At 34.4% G+C, this 16,432-nt stretch overlaps 1 protein-coding gene and 1 long non-coding RNA gene across 6 annotated transcripts in view; both read right to left on the bottom strand.

Moving 5' to 3' along the window:
• Positions 1-1,217: 1,217 nt before the first annotated feature.
• Positions 1,218-3,224, bottom strand: LOC129874730 (uncharacterized). Its single transcript, XR_008762950.1, has 3 exons — positions 2,303-3,224; positions 1,893-1,979; positions 1,218-1,485 (listed from the first exon to the last, which is right to left on the bottom strand). It is a non-coding gene; the product is annotated as an uncharacterized LOC129874730 (long non-coding RNA).
• Positions 3,225-3,352: 128 nt separating this feature from the next.
• LOC129874729 (histone-lysine N-methyltransferase CLF-like) overlaps positions 3,353-16,432 on the bottom strand; it is a 31,889-nt gene continuing 18,809 nt past the window's right edge. For 4 of the 5 annotated variants that reach the window (XM_055950068.1, XM_055950069.1, XM_055950071.1 and 1 more), the window contains 9 exons: positions 13,813-13,860; positions 13,599-13,727; positions 13,422-13,499; positions 13,194-13,339; positions 4,615-4,657; positions 4,394-4,523; positions 4,213-4,293; positions 3,776-4,129; positions 3,353-3,698 (listed from right to left, as the gene is read on the bottom strand). In XM_055950068.1, coding sequence (XP_055806043.1) covers positions 4,428-4,523; positions 4,615-4,657; positions 13,194-13,339; positions 13,422-13,499; positions 13,599-13,727; positions 13,813-13,860 — 540 coding nt within the window. In that variant the 3' untranslated portion in view covers positions 3,353-3,698; positions 3,776-4,129; positions 4,213-4,293; positions 4,394-4,427. Of the gene's footprint in view, positions 3,699-3,775; positions 4,130-4,212; positions 4,294-4,393; positions 4,524-4,610; positions 4,658-13,193; positions 13,340-13,421; positions 13,500-13,598; positions 13,728-13,812; positions 13,861-16,432 lie in introns of all 5 variants that reach the window. The other variant, XM_055950070.1, reaches the window with a different exon arrangement.

The following is a 16,432-nucleotide window of genomic DNA, read 5'->3' as shown; positions in this document are numbered from 1 at the left end:
CTTTTTTTTGTTGCATAAAAGTTTGAATCCTTCAAGTTTGTAATTTTTTCACTGTCTTGTTATCTTTTATTATCTGGGTGGTGATTTTCAAGTATGAAGATGTCATAATTTTATACTAATTAGTACCATTTTGACTTCCTAATTCAATCGTGCTAGTGCAGCTGCCCAATATTATTGGCTTATCTTTATAGGAGTAAGTTCTAGTGGGGTTTCCTTTTCACGTGGTGGTGGGGCACAGTTTAATTTGTTGGACTTGATTTTAAAAAACATAAAAAAAAAAGGGGAGGCAATTATTTTTCTTCAATGTTGCAAATGAGAACGGCGCCCACTTTCTGTACAATGAACAGTTCGGTAAACCTATAATTAAGGGGGCTATAAAATTATGAAAATTAAAATAAAATGATGACTGGTTATAAATTTATTTTAATTAGCTTAGTTTAACTCATGTAGTCTAGATTGACTCGTGAGTAATTTTGTTTAAATATTTTTTAAAAATTCGTTTATTATTATTTGTTACATATATTTTTTATAATTATATTATAAGGGAAAATATTTTATTAGATACTCAAACAAATAATAATAAAAAAAATTGAATAAACTATAGTTCATTTCAACTTAACCCGCATCAGCGCATACACGGTCAATGATCCACCCATTTGTTAACTCAATTTTTTTTGACATTCTCAAATTCAGCTCAATCCATTCATTTGACACCCCTACACATAATGCTCAAAACTTTGGATTGCATATAGAAAATTGAACCAAGTGACGCTTCAACCACGGAAAACACTTAAGCAATTTTAACACGTAGAAGTTGTTGGGCTACAGGTGAGACATGAGGCCAGCATCGACTTCAATGAGGTTTACATGAGTTTGATTAAAACAAGGATAATCCACTGCTTCATTTACACCAAACTATATTATCTTATCAATAGTTGGATGATAAAATAAGGTGCAAACGTAATTAGTCAACCATGGTTGGTCATAGAACTTAAAAGGTGCACAAACGTAATGTATTTATAATTTGGTATATCTAGTGGAAATTTTTAAAAAAATTATTGCCGTCATCTATCAGATGATATGATAGTAAGAAACATGTTTTGGCAGCAGATATTATCAGCAAGAAATGCACGCCTTAGCCTCTATTTGCACCTAGATATGACTTCGACTCAAATTTAGGCATTAAATAGATGTTTAGTTATGAAAATCAAACAATGTCATGGATAAAATCTCTTATACGAGCTACTACATACTATTACACTTTGACTATTTTTTAATACTATTACAAAGAGTCATTAGTACAAAAAGTCAACAACACTAATAAATAGCTATTTTCTGATATGGTTCTCCTATATTGTGTGAATAATACATATTTCTCGATCAACTGTCTTAAAAGACAAAAAAACATTGTTAATCCCTGTCAATGCCATCAACAGCTATATTATGTTCATACTCTGAAAATATTACACCATTGCTTTTATATTCCTGCCAAAAATTATGTAACAGAAATAAGCAATTATAATCATAACTTTTGTTCCTACACCATAATTGTTCATGCCTAGTCGTGATATTCTAAATCTACTTCTCTGTGATTCAAATGTTTTTCAATCACATTGCACAAAAATGAATGCCTATAGTTGAAGAATCTTTTCCATTAAGTTCTTCCATTTTAAGGCTCTCTTTCACTCCTTTTGTACCCTTTTGTGTTTCAGAGACCAACACCAACAATGTAATAGTTATATATCAAAATAAGATAAATGTAATTGCTCAATCTAGCTTACAACATATTTTTTTAAAAATGTATTTCAAGTTAGATATCAAAATAAAATAAATGTAATTGCTCAAACTAGCTTACAACATAATTTTTTAAAAATGTATTTCAAGTCATATACCTCGGGGTGGAAACGGAAATTTTGCCTATAGATCAACAATCGCATTTTCAAACACTCTACTTTCATGTGCAATACCTTCCCAACTAGCTGCAATAAACGCAAAGTGCATATCAAAATCACATTCGACATTTTGCAAAGTAAATCTTTTGTGGTAGACATGCCTGCTACTTATTTTTTTGGACATATGTCCCATCAATTGCACCAACACAATTCTACCGAACAAGAACATAGAACTGTTGAAGCTAAACAAGCAGATGGATATAATCAACTTTTGAATTAATCAAATTATTTAACAGTTTAAAGAAACTAATCTGAAATATTGCACTCCCCATTTATAACTCTCAACATTGGAAATTAAAGACTTCTCAAGTATTAACAGTAAATGCTGAATTCATAGATTGAGATTTTACCTTAAAGACAGACAAAAAACAGCTGCTATGTCAAATCTTTAGATGTATGCCCGACATATGTTTTGAACATATAAACGTTGGAGTCACTCGACTAATTGCTTTAGCGACTCTTCTAACATGTTAATTGTCTCAAACATTCACTCGTCGGGCGATGAATTGTTTTGTTTTATCATGTGGAGCATGCATCTGAAACTGGATCGTAAGGCCAAAACCAGCTACTATCCGAAACTGGAACATGCTTCGTTCGATGCTCGGTTGGCAACAAATTGTTGTTTTTTCATGTAAATAAACCTACAAAATGTTTCAGAATAGAAACCTGCAAATTCATATATACGCGTGATATCCCCAAAGAAGATCAACAACCCATGTCGAACCAATCCTAGATGTATGGTTGCAACGTGCAAGATAACAACCTATGTTTACATTGATCAGACACTACAATGCATACAATGTAATCCTCAATGTCGCGCCTGACTCAGTGCCACTGCTGGGTATGCTCAATGCATACATTGATCAGAACCAATTAGGATTTTTGGATAATTCTTTGCTAACCTGACGCTAAATAAAAATAACAAAATATTTCTATTATTTAATTACAACAATTATCTTTCGCTAATCATACTATATATAAAAAAACGCAGTTGGTCTACGTTATTCCCAAAGAAAATCAAACTAGTCGTATTTATTAATTAGTCAAAAAACAAGTAAAAATTCTTACAGCTAATACTTAAAGCATTTAATGAAATTTTTCTTTAATATAAAAAGGTCAAGTTTTGTCTCCCCCTATTCGTAGGTTCATTTTAGGTTGTTTCTTTTTTCAACTAATTAGCCCAACTCTTGATTCACTTTCAAATCCTCCTCATAATGATAATAATCTCTCTGTTTTAATTTATTTATAATATTTTGATTGACATAAAATTTTAAAAAATAAAATTAAATTAATTTGTGATCATAAATTAAAGATATGTCAAATATATCAAAATGTCATTGAATCATATGGTCTTAAACATGCTCCGTGAAAAGCTTGAATTAAAAATATGCCAAAAGAAATTTTATTTTAAATAATTTTTTTAAAAAATAAGATAAACAAATTGAAACAGGATGAGTTGTATTTTATAATTTAAAAAATTACAATATGAAAAATCAAATGACTAATTATAAATATATTTTTTTCAAATAAGTTTGACAATGGTTGGAAGGATAGTTTAGGAGCGCATATGTGGTCTGTTCTTAATGGCAACAATGTCAACCTTTTGCATGATAAAATGGGTTTCCAACCATGACACCATTAGAGGCATCCTCCATGGCCTCCTGAATGAAGGGGAGGATAAACTAAAAGTTTGTGCTGTCTGGAAAGATGGAAAGTGGGATAGTTCTGGCTTCTCCTTTTAGCTCCCTGTCAGTTTGTATAGCAATATCAATTTTATACAATTACCAATACATGATCCGCCCAAATCTTAGATGAACAATTACCTGTGTAAGATATGGATTAGAATCATTGTCTAGTCTTCTGTCCATTTGTCGGAGTTTGAACCAAGTGATTTGCGCATAACAACAACAAAAGTCCCTAAAAAGAATGGATCACAAGGTCAATCAGGTGGTCAATGTTGGAAGAAGAATGAGCCAATAAAAAAGCAAGGCACTTGAAGGAACAGTCAACTCTTTCCTAGAAACAGATGATAATGATAATCATAGAAGAGCTCCTCTTCTATCCCAGGCAGGTGTTGTATCTGGCTGATAATGGTAATCATAGAAGAGTTTCTTCTCCTGCACAAACTCTTTCTTTGGTAAATATACCAACTCTGTGATACCAGCCGCCATAATAACCTGTCAAAGAGTTAATTGAGCATTATTGAATCTACCATAGACAAACCAATCCAGGGAGTGCCTACGAAAATTTCAGCAATTACCTTGGGGTAGCAACTTGGATCACGGGACTGGTTTGCAAACTTCAACTTGTCACCCTTCCACCAATAAGCATCATGTACAAACTACATGTACACAAGACAAGTAATTCACGTAAGACCACAGTTGTGGCCCTACCCTACGGACTAACTTAACACGGTATGAAGGGCAAGTTGTTTATCATGCCTGATCCTTTAAATTGAAGAGAAATGAAGAATTTTCACGATCCATAAATTATTCCACGTTTATCAGCTTCATGGTGTGAGATTATTTCACCAGTATACTCCCCAAGGTTCTCGCGCTTTCCAACACCATTCTGTAAGCAATGCTAAACATGAGCCCTAAAAGTACAAGATGAGAAGACAGAAAAGGAGAAGGCATAACCATTGTTCTTAGAGATAACCTACAAGAAAGCACCCCAGCCAGACACATAGATCTTCCAAGAAGAACCTGCAAATTAATGTAAGAAATTACAATTAGCCTAAAACTGGAACTTTACAACCTTCATTTCTACCCTAGACACTACAAGAAAGTAGGCCTACGACGACATTTAATTATGGACATGTATATTAAATGTCATTTATTAGAAAAAATGTCATAAAATTAGTGACATTTGATTAAGAATGTCTAAGTTATTGGGAGTTTTAATGCAAATGTCACAATATTAGTCCGCATTTAGTGACATATACAAACAAATAGAGGAAATTTTCTTACATTTATAACTTTAAAGTTTTACGAATGGAAAGTAAAAAATATCAGACCCATCTACATTTCTCTTAGGAAAAGGAAAAAAAAAAAAACAGAACTCTAGCATTCTTCTCTCAAAAACTCAAAAACCCTAGCATCTCAATCCTCGGTGGCAGTGATGTCAACTGGAACTGTTTTCGCCGGTGATTGTTTCCTTTGGAATCTCTTAAAAGAGAAGCAAGAGCTCTGTTTATCTAGCTGCCGATGGATTAGACTTTATCGGAAGATAGTTTTTGTTGATTGGGAAATCTAAAGCAACACATGAAGCGTACAGGGAATTTCCTTTTGGACTTACTTCATATCCCTTTACAGCACACCGATCAATTTCTCAAAGTTCAGAGTCGCACTCCATAAGCAGATACACGAATCTCACCAGGTCATTGAGAATCAGTAAGTGATATAGACACAACAATTGATAATTCTAAAATGTTCTGATCAAAGGGTACTACATTTTTGGGTAAGTGCTTACCTCTATTTTAGTTCTATTTTGGTCAATTGTCTGAATTTCTAACTAAATGTGTTTGAAATGGTTGTGTTTTTTTTCTTTTAATATAATGTCTTGAAGATTATCAGTTGAACAACATTTTTATCCCTCGTTTAAAGACTCCTCCTATACCATTTTAATACCAAATACTCCCTTTGTTTCAATTTGTTTGTCATACTTTTCTTTTTAATCCGTTTAAAAAAGAATGTCTCTTTACTTTTTTGGCAACTCTTTAATTCTAATTTTCCATATGACATGTTTAAGACCACACGATTAAAGGGCATTTTAGTACATTCTACATATCTTTAGTTCAAGACCACAAGATTCAAAAGTTTTCTCTACTTTCTTAAACTCCGTGTCAACTCCAAACCAAACAAACAAATTGAAACGGAGGGAGTAGTAAATTTACCTAGTAATCAATGACAAATGAATCAATTAAAAGGGAGGTAAATCAATGAAATGGAAAGTATCATGTATCTACCAAAGCACTTACCATAGTCAGTTTACTTTCTTGGAGCTATTTTCATCTTCCATTAATTATCATGTTTATTCATTGTTTTGGAGAGCTTTCATCTTCCAGCAATATTTATATAATTCTTCGCTTGCTTCTAAATAAGTAAAACTGGTAATAATAAAGCATGTTCTTGTGATATATTATTAGCTTTCATGCTCACTTTCTGTGATCTCTTCATCACATTCTTTTACTTCTGGCATGAACCCTATTGGCATGGCATCATTAAGAAATATTTCAAAAATTAAACTAAGAGAAGGTTTATCACTACTTAATATCAGTCTACTATTTAATGGGAAGAGATTTTCATCTTCTGCTATTTAATCAGTCTTTTGACATGTTAGTTTTGTTTTGTTAGTTTAATTCTCTTACCATGTAACTTTTCACATTCTTTGTAAACTATCTTATTTTTTACTTTTATATTCCAAACCTTTTAACTTTCCAACATTACATCTTTATGCTTTCCACTGGTACTAGAACTAATATACTGTCTTTTAACATGTACTAGCATTTATGTATGGCCTTTTGAGATTGTGTCACCTTATAAAAGTGTAATTTTGAGTTGGCACTTCAATATATTTTCACTTCTCATTTGGTTTTTATTGTTCTCTCTAAAACATTATCAATTTGGTCAAGTCCGACATTTCGTTAATGATCATCGCTTTTTAAATTTGATCTACTTGCTCAGAAGGCATCTGCAACAGATAGGTAAGTAGAATGAACTCTTTGAAATAGATTAGATGCTTTCATCTTTCTGGACTACTGCAACATCATCTTTAGGTTTCTTTCAATATTGGTATACTTTTTACTATTACCCTTCCGTTGGAGCTCCGTTAAATAAGCTCAATATTCATCATATTCAAGAATTTAGGAACACCCATGTCTATAACAAAAAGTAACACACTTAGGGGTGGTTTGGTAGGGTCTATGTATTAGTAATGTTGGTATTAATTATGCTTAGTTATGCTGAAACTATTTTTTATGCAGTGTTTGGTTTGGTGTATTAAAAATAATATGCATTGCATAATTTATAAAAAAAATTGTTTAGAAAAATACCCTCCACAATTACGGTGGAAAGGAGGTGGAAAAGAGGTTTAGAGGGACAATTGTGTCTTTAACCATGCTAATGCATGTATGAAAACCTTTTGCATTGCTAATACCATGATTTTTCACGTAATAATATATAGCATAATATAAAATAAAGTGTATTAGTTATACATATATGTTGAAAAAGTGTACCAAACAAGGTATTAGTAATACACAAAGTTAATGCATGCAATTATTTTTTCTAATGCATCCTACCAAACGACCCCTTAGGAACAAAATGCAATTCATATGTTGGTTAGTTAAATATGTTCAACATCCATTGTTCTCAAGAATTAATAATTTTTCTTAAATTTTTTTATAACATATTCTTAATATTATTTATGTAACTTTTAAGAAAATTATATTCATTGAACTCCTTCAAACTAAATTTAATTCCATAAAAATTGTTATACACACAAGTAATATGAATAAACAAGAACCCTTCGGAGTGGCCCAGTGGTTTGGGCTTGGGACTTCCATGTTGGAGGTCTCAAGTTCGAAACGCCTTGCCAGCGAAAGCAAGAGGTTTGCTTTCTAGATCGAGCGCGTCGCATCGGGCATGCCTAGTGCGGGTTACCTCTCCTATGTGGTTTGCGAGCTATTGCATAGGAGCGGGGGGTTTACTCTGTGCGCATCCAAAGTATAGCGGTTGTGGATTTCCCTTGTTATCCAAAAAAAATGAATAAACAAGAACACAAAATAGTCATTACTCTTTTGAATAAAAGAACATTAACGGTAATTTATAGTTGCTAAGTAAATTTTTTGAAGGGTATGAAAGGCCAAGGTTCATGTGAACATAAATCTAGCTAGGTCACCTTCTCCCATGTGACCTCTAGTTTAAACTAGGAACCATCCTTCAAATTCAAAGGCTTAACTTGATGAGGCTTGGAGTTTCAAAGAAAACATAAGCATGGTTGCAGAAGAAGTTATAGCAAACAAATTCTCCAAATTTGCTTAGATATCCTACTATTTCCCTCATTTTATCTTCCCAATCTGTTTTAGAATGAAGTTGTCATAATTCCTTCAAAGCATCGTGTTGTTGCAACAAGAATGTTGGGTTCTCTACCTACCTAAGTTTAGATTTAAAGTTTTTGGAAGACTAAATGTTTAGATCTACACTAGATTTGCTCAAGGATTATTAGGCCAAGTCTAGTTTAGTTTCCAGAGGTGATACCCTTGAATCTTTGGTTCTTTTCTATTTTTTACAATGGTAACATATATTCATCTGCATTAAAGGTGTGCTGGCCACTGTAAAGCAAAAGTAGAAAGACTCTGTACATTTCACGAGGCTTCTAGAAAGTCTAGTATGGAGTCAGCCTCCTCTATACAAAATCCTTTACACCAAAAATGCAAGTTCAAAATGCAGTTTTTCTTAACTTACTGGATAGAATTGCTCTTATCTTAAAATCATCTGTCATTCCTTTCCATCCAAATAGTCCACCAAATACAAGTAGGAATAGCTCTCCGCCATATCTTTTGCCCAACATTGATCCCTGCTTGGTCCCAAGTAATCGGAAGCTCAAAAGTGTTCCCAGGTATCACCCATTTAAGTTTTCTAGAATGAGAAAACGATGCAAAAATTGTGAGGTATAACCACAGCGGATGAAGAGATGGCTGTTGTTCCCATCAGTGGCTTTGCATAAGAAGCATCTAGAGCTCAGATACCATCCCCTTCTCTGAAGTTTCTCACAAGTGAGACAGGCCTTTCTAGCTACTAGCCAAGAAAAGCAGTTGACCTTGAAAGGAACTTTGGCCCTCTCCAAATCTGCTTCCAGGGCCAATCTGTTTCATGTTGGCCCTCATTTCCAAAATAAGCATATGCTCCCCTGACTGTGTATATCTTCTTACCCCTGCCCTTCCAAATCATGGTGTCTTCAACTTCAGAGATATCCCTCCTATAGTTTGCAGAAAAGTTGTTAACTCCATTTCCCAGTCATTGAGTCCTCCTCTGAGAGTGATATTCCAACCATTTAGATTCCTAACTTCACTGATAATAGCCTCTGTCCTTGAGGTAATACTGTAAATATCAGGAAAGCTATTCTTAAAGGTTCTTGTCCAATCCAGAGGTCAGACCAGAAGGAAATTCTCCTACCATTTCCAGGAGAGATCTCAAAAATTCTTGCAAAGTCTTTCCAGTGAGAGCACTGATTGACTTCCAGATGCTTACTCCATAGGGTGTGGTGACTGGTATAGTGCACCAGCTGCACGCTACTAAATGCATGCTATTTATTTCCTAGAAACAAAGGGCAAAGGTTGGTTTCACTATATTTCTGATTCCCTAGTTATGGTATTAAAATAACAATGCTATTAACAACCAATCAAGGAAAAAAGATGCAGATATTTAGTTCACATATGATATTTATGTTCTTTTTATGATACAATGCACAAGCTGCATCTATGATCGATTTGATTCATGGACTAATTTCACTTGAGTAAATTCTTTGTTTTTCATATGTTGTATCTTCCAACATTTTAAACTTGACGAAGAAGGAACTTGAGGAGGAAAAAAGTGTGAAAGAAACAACAAAAAAAGAAAAATATATATAAAAGGTAAGAAATAGGTGGACCAACAACCAATAAAAAATAGAAAATTCATTCATCTAACTTCTTTTCTTGTGCTACAAAGTAACAGAAGTTGCACAAATATTTGCTTGCGGGTTTTGTCAACAAATTATATACAGAAGTGTTTGAACTTTGTTTTTGTTATCTATTTTTTTATTGTTTCCCATACTTGAGAACTTTGCGTGATACTTTTACTATAACAATAATATTTATTTATTTTGGTCCAGAATAATAATAATTATTTACAATGATATTTGATACAAATTATAATAGCTTGCAATATGTAATATCAATTAGTAAAGAATATTTGAGTAGTTTGTCTCTCTCCGAATCTATGTGATTGGTCTCTAAATCATAAAATAATTTTCTTAAGATCTTATTATCCAAGTTTCTGTAAGAAATCAAAAAAGGAAATAAAACAAATCGAGAAAGAATACTGAAAAGTTGAGACTAGAAGTTCTCTCAGAGTCAAAATGAAGCAGACACAAAAGTGAGGCAAGCCACAAAACCTATTCCAAAGAGAGAGTTTTTAAGTATCTTGGGTCCGTACTCCAGCATAGTGGTAAAATTGACGGTGATGTTACACATCGCATTGGGGTGGCATGGATGAAATGGAGGCTTGCTTCTGGAGTCCTATGCGATAAGAAGATACCAACCAAACTTAAAGGGAAGTTTTACAGAGTGGTGGTTAGATCGTCCCTGTTTTATAGGGTGGAGTGCTGACCAGTCAACAACTCTCATGTTCAAAAGATGCATGTTTCGTAGATGAGGATGTTGAGATGGATGTGTAGTCATACTAGGAACGACAAGATTAGAAATGAAGTTATTCGAGAGAAGGTAGGAGTGACTCCTGTGGCGGACAAGATGAGGAAAGCGAGGCTGAGATGGTTTGGACATGTGCAAAGAAGGTGCGTTGACGCCCCAGTGAAGAGGTGCGAGAGGCTGGCTATAGAGGGAAATCGGAGGGGGTAAAGGTAGGCCGAAAAAGTATTAAGAAGAGGTGATTAGATAGGATTTGGCGCAGCTCTATATTACCGAGGACATGACCCTAGATAGGAAGGAGTGGAGGACGCGTATTAGGGTAGAAGGTTCGTAGAGGTGAAGGATTAGTGTATTTTGTTGTGTATTGTGTCTCTATTATCACACTATTTTGCTGTTATTGTTGTTTCTTTATTGTAGAATTTACATTCGCCTTTCTTACTAATTGTTATGTTGTCTTCATTGTTTCTTTTTTTTTTACTTGGGTTTGAGACACTTGAGCCGAGGGTCTTTCGGAAACAACCTCTTAGTAAGGTCTACGTAAACTCTACCTTCCCAGACCCCACTTAGTGGAATTTCACTGGGTATGTTGTTGTTGTAGTTGTAAGGAGTCAAAATGAAAAAGTTGAACCATATGATATGTGAATGAACATTTTTGTGCCAATTTCCATTTACATTAGCCAAATGCAATCTTTATTTCAATGAATATTTTTTCACATTAAAATTTCTGGTTTAAACTTTAAGCTCTTGATTTCCCAATTGTCTGCCATCCTTAATTATGATCGGCATACAGAATATCGAAGATCAAATTCTAAAATCAAATTAGCGTGTTAAGTCATTTTTTCCGTTTATTATGATTATTCCATTTTACACGTCATACCAAGAGACGCAAATCCATAATTTTAATTTGATGGTTCAAATTTTAAAATTCTTAGCATTAATACAGCGCATCTTTAAAATTATGGGTTAAGATCTAATATTTCTTTAAATTTTAAAGATCACATTCTGTAAAGAAAATATTAAGTGTCGATGCGCTCATTATGGAAGGGTACCAAGTTGCTTGCTCATAAAACTAATAGGTAGAAAATAGAAATAACCAAAAAAGTCATTAGAAAGAAAAACATTTATGCATCACAATTTTTATTCTCATTCAACCACTCTTATTTTCTTTTTATGTGGATATTGTAAAGATACGACACTGGAGCCTAACTCAACCCCAAAAGTTAGCTCATAAAGAAAGGATTGCGCAAGTCCATATAAGCAAGCAGACCACCATATTGTGGGATCTAGCCACACTAACACCCCTTTCACGCCCAGACCCAACTAGAGTGTGGACCGAGAGTCTAACGGCGATGGACTTGACTTTGATACCATATAAAGATATAGGACTTGGGTCTAACTCAACCCCAAAAGTTAGTTCATAAGTGGAGGTTTGTTCAAGTCCATAAGTAGACTACAAGTTCATTCCCCCAACCAATGTGGGATCTAGCAACCTTAATAGGTCTAAAGTAGGTTGTATATGCTAGTTCATCATAAATCGAAAGTAATGCAATTGTAATTTGTTTATATTACCGAGTATTGTTTATAAGACTTCATAGTTTATTTGTGCGCCTCTTTAACGGACAATACATAATAAAGTGCCTCTTTTTTTTGACAATTGTTGTGTCCGGGCTAGGTTTTGTGCAACTTGATCAATTCCATAGGAAATTTATCACCTCCCACCAACATCAGGTACCAAGGAACTATATTCAGCAAGACTAGGACAGATGGAAAGAAATCACCTAATGTTTTTGTTTCCGACTTCATAGACCACTATTGGTTGTCTCACTGCATAATTAGAAGGATGATTTTAAGGAAGCTGCACTTTTAATAATATTCGCTAAATGAAAATGTTCGTGTAAGTAACTATGAGGTCTATTGTTAGCTTTTAATTACTTCTTAATTAATTTGCTTTGCATTTTATAACAAAACACGGGTTGCGACATTAGTCACTTCCAATCCCATCCAAGAGGCTATCAAGAAAACTAACTCAATTAAATTGGAGAGGAACATATAGAAGTAGGTGCAAAAAGAGTAGAAGAATAATTGTAGAATGAAGACATCTCTTGTTATTCCAGAATTAGTTAGATTTTGCTTGTATGTTAAGAGAACTCTTATTTTTTCATATATGATCACCGTTTATGTTCTCTATGGTTAATGAAGTTTGTAGGTATTATTATTTGAATTTAGATGGTTAAGATTTCATTTAAAGTTAAAAGAAACCAATAAAATTGTTTTATTGTAGAGATTACAGATTTTTATTCTTGGAATTAGGTGAAGAGAACTTCTGTTTTTCAATATATGATCCCCGTTTGTCTTCTATGGTTAACGAAAATTGTAGGTATAATGGTGTATTGTTTGAATTTGGATGCTTATGATTTCATGTAAAATTGTAAAGTTAAGAGAAACCATTGTTGACATTTGTAGGATGTGTTAAAAATATTTGCATTAGTGTCAATAATTCCAAACACTTTTAAAGATGTCGCAAACAATAAGCTAAAAACATATAATGCTGAAATATGATAATAGTCGTAAAGAAATGTCATTATACGTTTAGCAAAATTAACTTATGTGTTGGAAATTTTAATCTGACATTTCACAAATGTCATAAATAAATGTCGTAAATTTATTTTTATTTTTTGATAAAGGTAAAGTTGAAATGTCGTAAATATTTTACCGACATTTACTTATATGTCGGAAAATTCCCGACATTAAAATTTCAGATATTTATGCCAAATGTAAAACATATGTCTTATGTAACTTAATACGACATTTATAAAATGTCGTTGCAAGCTTACTTTCTTGTAGTGGGTGCCTCAGGCTTTCTTGCCCAGACATGTGGTGTATCTGGCGCATAACAATAATCATAGAAGAGTTCCTCTCCAGCACAAATTTTTTTCTTGGCAAATATACCAACTCTGTGATCTCCACCAGCCATAATAACCTGTCAAAGAGTTAATTGAGCATTATTGAATCTACCATAGGCAAACAATCTAGGGAGTGCCTACAAAAATTTCAGCAAATACCTTGGGGTAGCAATTTGGATCAGGAGAATGATTTGCGAACTTCAACTTGTCACCCTTCCGATAAGCATCAAGCACAAACTACATGTACACAAGACAAGTGATTCGCGTCAGACCAAAGTTGAGGCCCTACCCTATGGACTAACTTATCAAGGTATGAAGGGAAGTCATTTCTCATGCCTGGTCATTCAAATTGAAGAGAAAAGAAGAATTTCTAAGATCATAAATCTTTCCACGCCTATCAGCTTCATGGTGTGAGATTACTTCACCGGTATATTCCCCAAGGTATTCGTTCTTTTCAACACTATTCTGTGAGTAATTCTAAACATAAGCCCAAAAATAACAACGATGTGCAGATACACAGAGAAAAAGCATAACTGTTCTTAGCTATTACCTTCAAGAAAGCACCCCATCCAGAAACATCAGACCGTCCAAGAAGAACCTGCAAAAATTAATGTAAGGAATGCCAATTAGCCTAAAACTGGAACTTTAAAACCTTCATTCTTACACTAGAGCAGCTCTAAAGATAATACATGAACAGGAAGGGTGAAGAAGAAAAGGGAGCAGCACATTTTTTAAAGCCTCATAAGACCCTAAAGTGAGATGATACATTATATAAAATTAACATTTATTCAACTTTTTTCCATTACAATGTCTCGCTAAGAATACAAATATGAAGATATTGTCAGAAGCATACAAAATGAACTAGACATAAAAATAAATACTCAAACAAAGTTGGATCCATTAAACTGACTGCAGCATACCTCCATCTTTCTGTTTGTTAAAATGTCCTACATTGATTCGGGCTTTGAGGAATAAGTCACTATCCCATTTCATGGTCTTGGGCAATCCTCCCTCAACAGCTAACTTTTGAGAATGAGATAGGTTCAAGGTTCATTTTCTTTACATGGTTTCTGAGCCAAACTCATCCCTATTATTGGCTTTTCATAATACCGGTTATACTCACTTCATGAGCTAACTTTTGCATTAAATTAGTTATAAGGTCCATTTTCTTCACCGCATGTTTCAATTCTTATATTAAAATATTTTAATCCTATCTAGAGCATCAAAATATCAGCAAGATAAGATCAACTATTGTAAGAAAGGGGATGAATTTAGCCAATTACTAGATTTCAAAACAATTGAACATTAAAAAAGGTACTATCGAGAACAAGTAAAATGGTAGCATGTGAACTAAGAACTAGCCAGTGAGCAAAGAAGACATGAATCAACAGAATGCTTGTGTCAGGGGAACAGAATGCCTTCCAGAAGAATAGACAGATTACTGAAGCTTCTCTAATTGCTAATGAAATGCTTGATGGGAGACTCAAAAGTGGAACCCTAGGATTATGTGTAAGTTGGATGTGGAGAAGGCATTTGACAAAATCAACTGGTCTTGCTTGCTTTCCTTATTGAGTCAAATGGGATTTGGAAGCAGGTGGATTTAATATAGTCTCACCACAGTCAAGTATTCTACACTGGTTAACAGGGAGCCAGTTGACTTTTTATTCTCCTCAGAAAGGAATAAGACAAGGGGACCCTCTCTCCCCTTTTCTATTCTTACTGGCCATGGGAAGTCTCAGCAAGATGCTGGACAAAGCAATTCTCAATCACTGGATTAAAGGATTCAAGGTAGAAAGCAGGCCAAACCACTCTATTAGTGTCTCTCACCTGCTCTATGCAGATGAGATTTTAATATTTGGGTGGGGCAGAAACGTTCCAAGTGCAGTATACAATTTACCAATTTCAAAAAAAACCGTTCCAAGTGCAGTATCTAAACTGACTATTATGCTCTTTGAAATCATTTCAGGGCTCCATATTAACCTGTTGAAGAGCAAGATTTTCCAGGAATTGGCTGATATAATGGCCTGTGAAATAGGTTTATTACCAGCAACCAATCTAGGTCTGCCATTGGAGCAAGTACAAAGAAGAAGTCTGGATGGAGTGATAGAAAAGGTGGAGAAAAAGTTAGTGAACTGGAAAATGCAATACATATACATGGGAAGAAGATTAACTCATCAACAGTGTTTTAGATAGGCATACCTACATATATTATGTCCCTCATACCAAAGCATTCCAAGGTGTTGAGTAAGTTGGACAAGCTGAGAAGATCCTTTATTTGGTAAAGGAACAATGAGAGGCATAAACTTCATCTAGTGAAACGGGAAAAAGTGCTACTGTCTAAGGATCATGGAGGATTAGGCATAAGAGATTTAAGCAAACATAACAAGAGCCTTCTATTGAAATGGTGGGGGAGATTCAGCCAAGGAGAATCAACCCTATGGAAGAAGGTGGTTATTGTCAAATATGGAAGGCAAGACAACTTGTGCACCAAGAAGACCAATATCAAAAGATGAATTGTTTCAAAAGGTGTCCTTCAGGACTGGGAATGGCACCACTATCAAATTTTGGAAGGACAGTGGTTACTTAATCTTCAATTGAAAGACTCTCATCCAAGGCTCTTCTTACTAGCTACTAATCCAGATTCAACCGTTGCAAACAACAAAGAAGGGAAGATATGGGACTTGCACTTCAGAAGGAATTTGCAAGATTGGGAATTGAGTGAGCTCTTTGATTTGTACAATTCGCTGGAAGGTTGCTCAGTAAATCCTCAAATCCCAGACAGTCTGAAATGCAATGGTTCAAGCAAAGGAACCTACTCAGAGTCAAAGAAGGCTACAACAGACTTAACATCCCAAATGTCTTAACAGACACTCGCCTTGGAAGCTAATCTAGAAGACTAATCCCCCTCCAAAAATCAAATGTTTCACCTGAACAGCTCTTCTAAATGCTACTCTCACTCTAGACAATCTCAAGAAGAAGGGTTTTCAGATAGTCAATATGGATGGCTAGGGCGGGGCGGGGCGAGGCTTGACCTGCTAAGATTTTAACCAGCCCTGTTTAGCTTTCTCTCATGATTTTGCCCCGCCCCTCCATGCCCCGTTTAAGTTGTTCCTCTTTTTGTTTTGTTTTCTTTATTTATCTTCCTGAGGAACATAAATCTTAAATATTCT

This window comes from Solanum dulcamara, chromosome 11 (genome assembly GCF_947179165.1).
Source record: "Solanum dulcamara chromosome 11, daSolDulc1.2, whole genome shotgun sequence".
In the NCBI taxonomy this organism is placed as follows: domain Eukaryota; kingdom Viridiplantae; phylum Streptophyta; class Magnoliopsida; order Solanales; family Solanaceae; genus Solanum; species Solanum dulcamara.
Note: the sequence above shows the minus strand (reverse complement) of the source record. Positions and strands in the feature narration are given on the sequence as shown.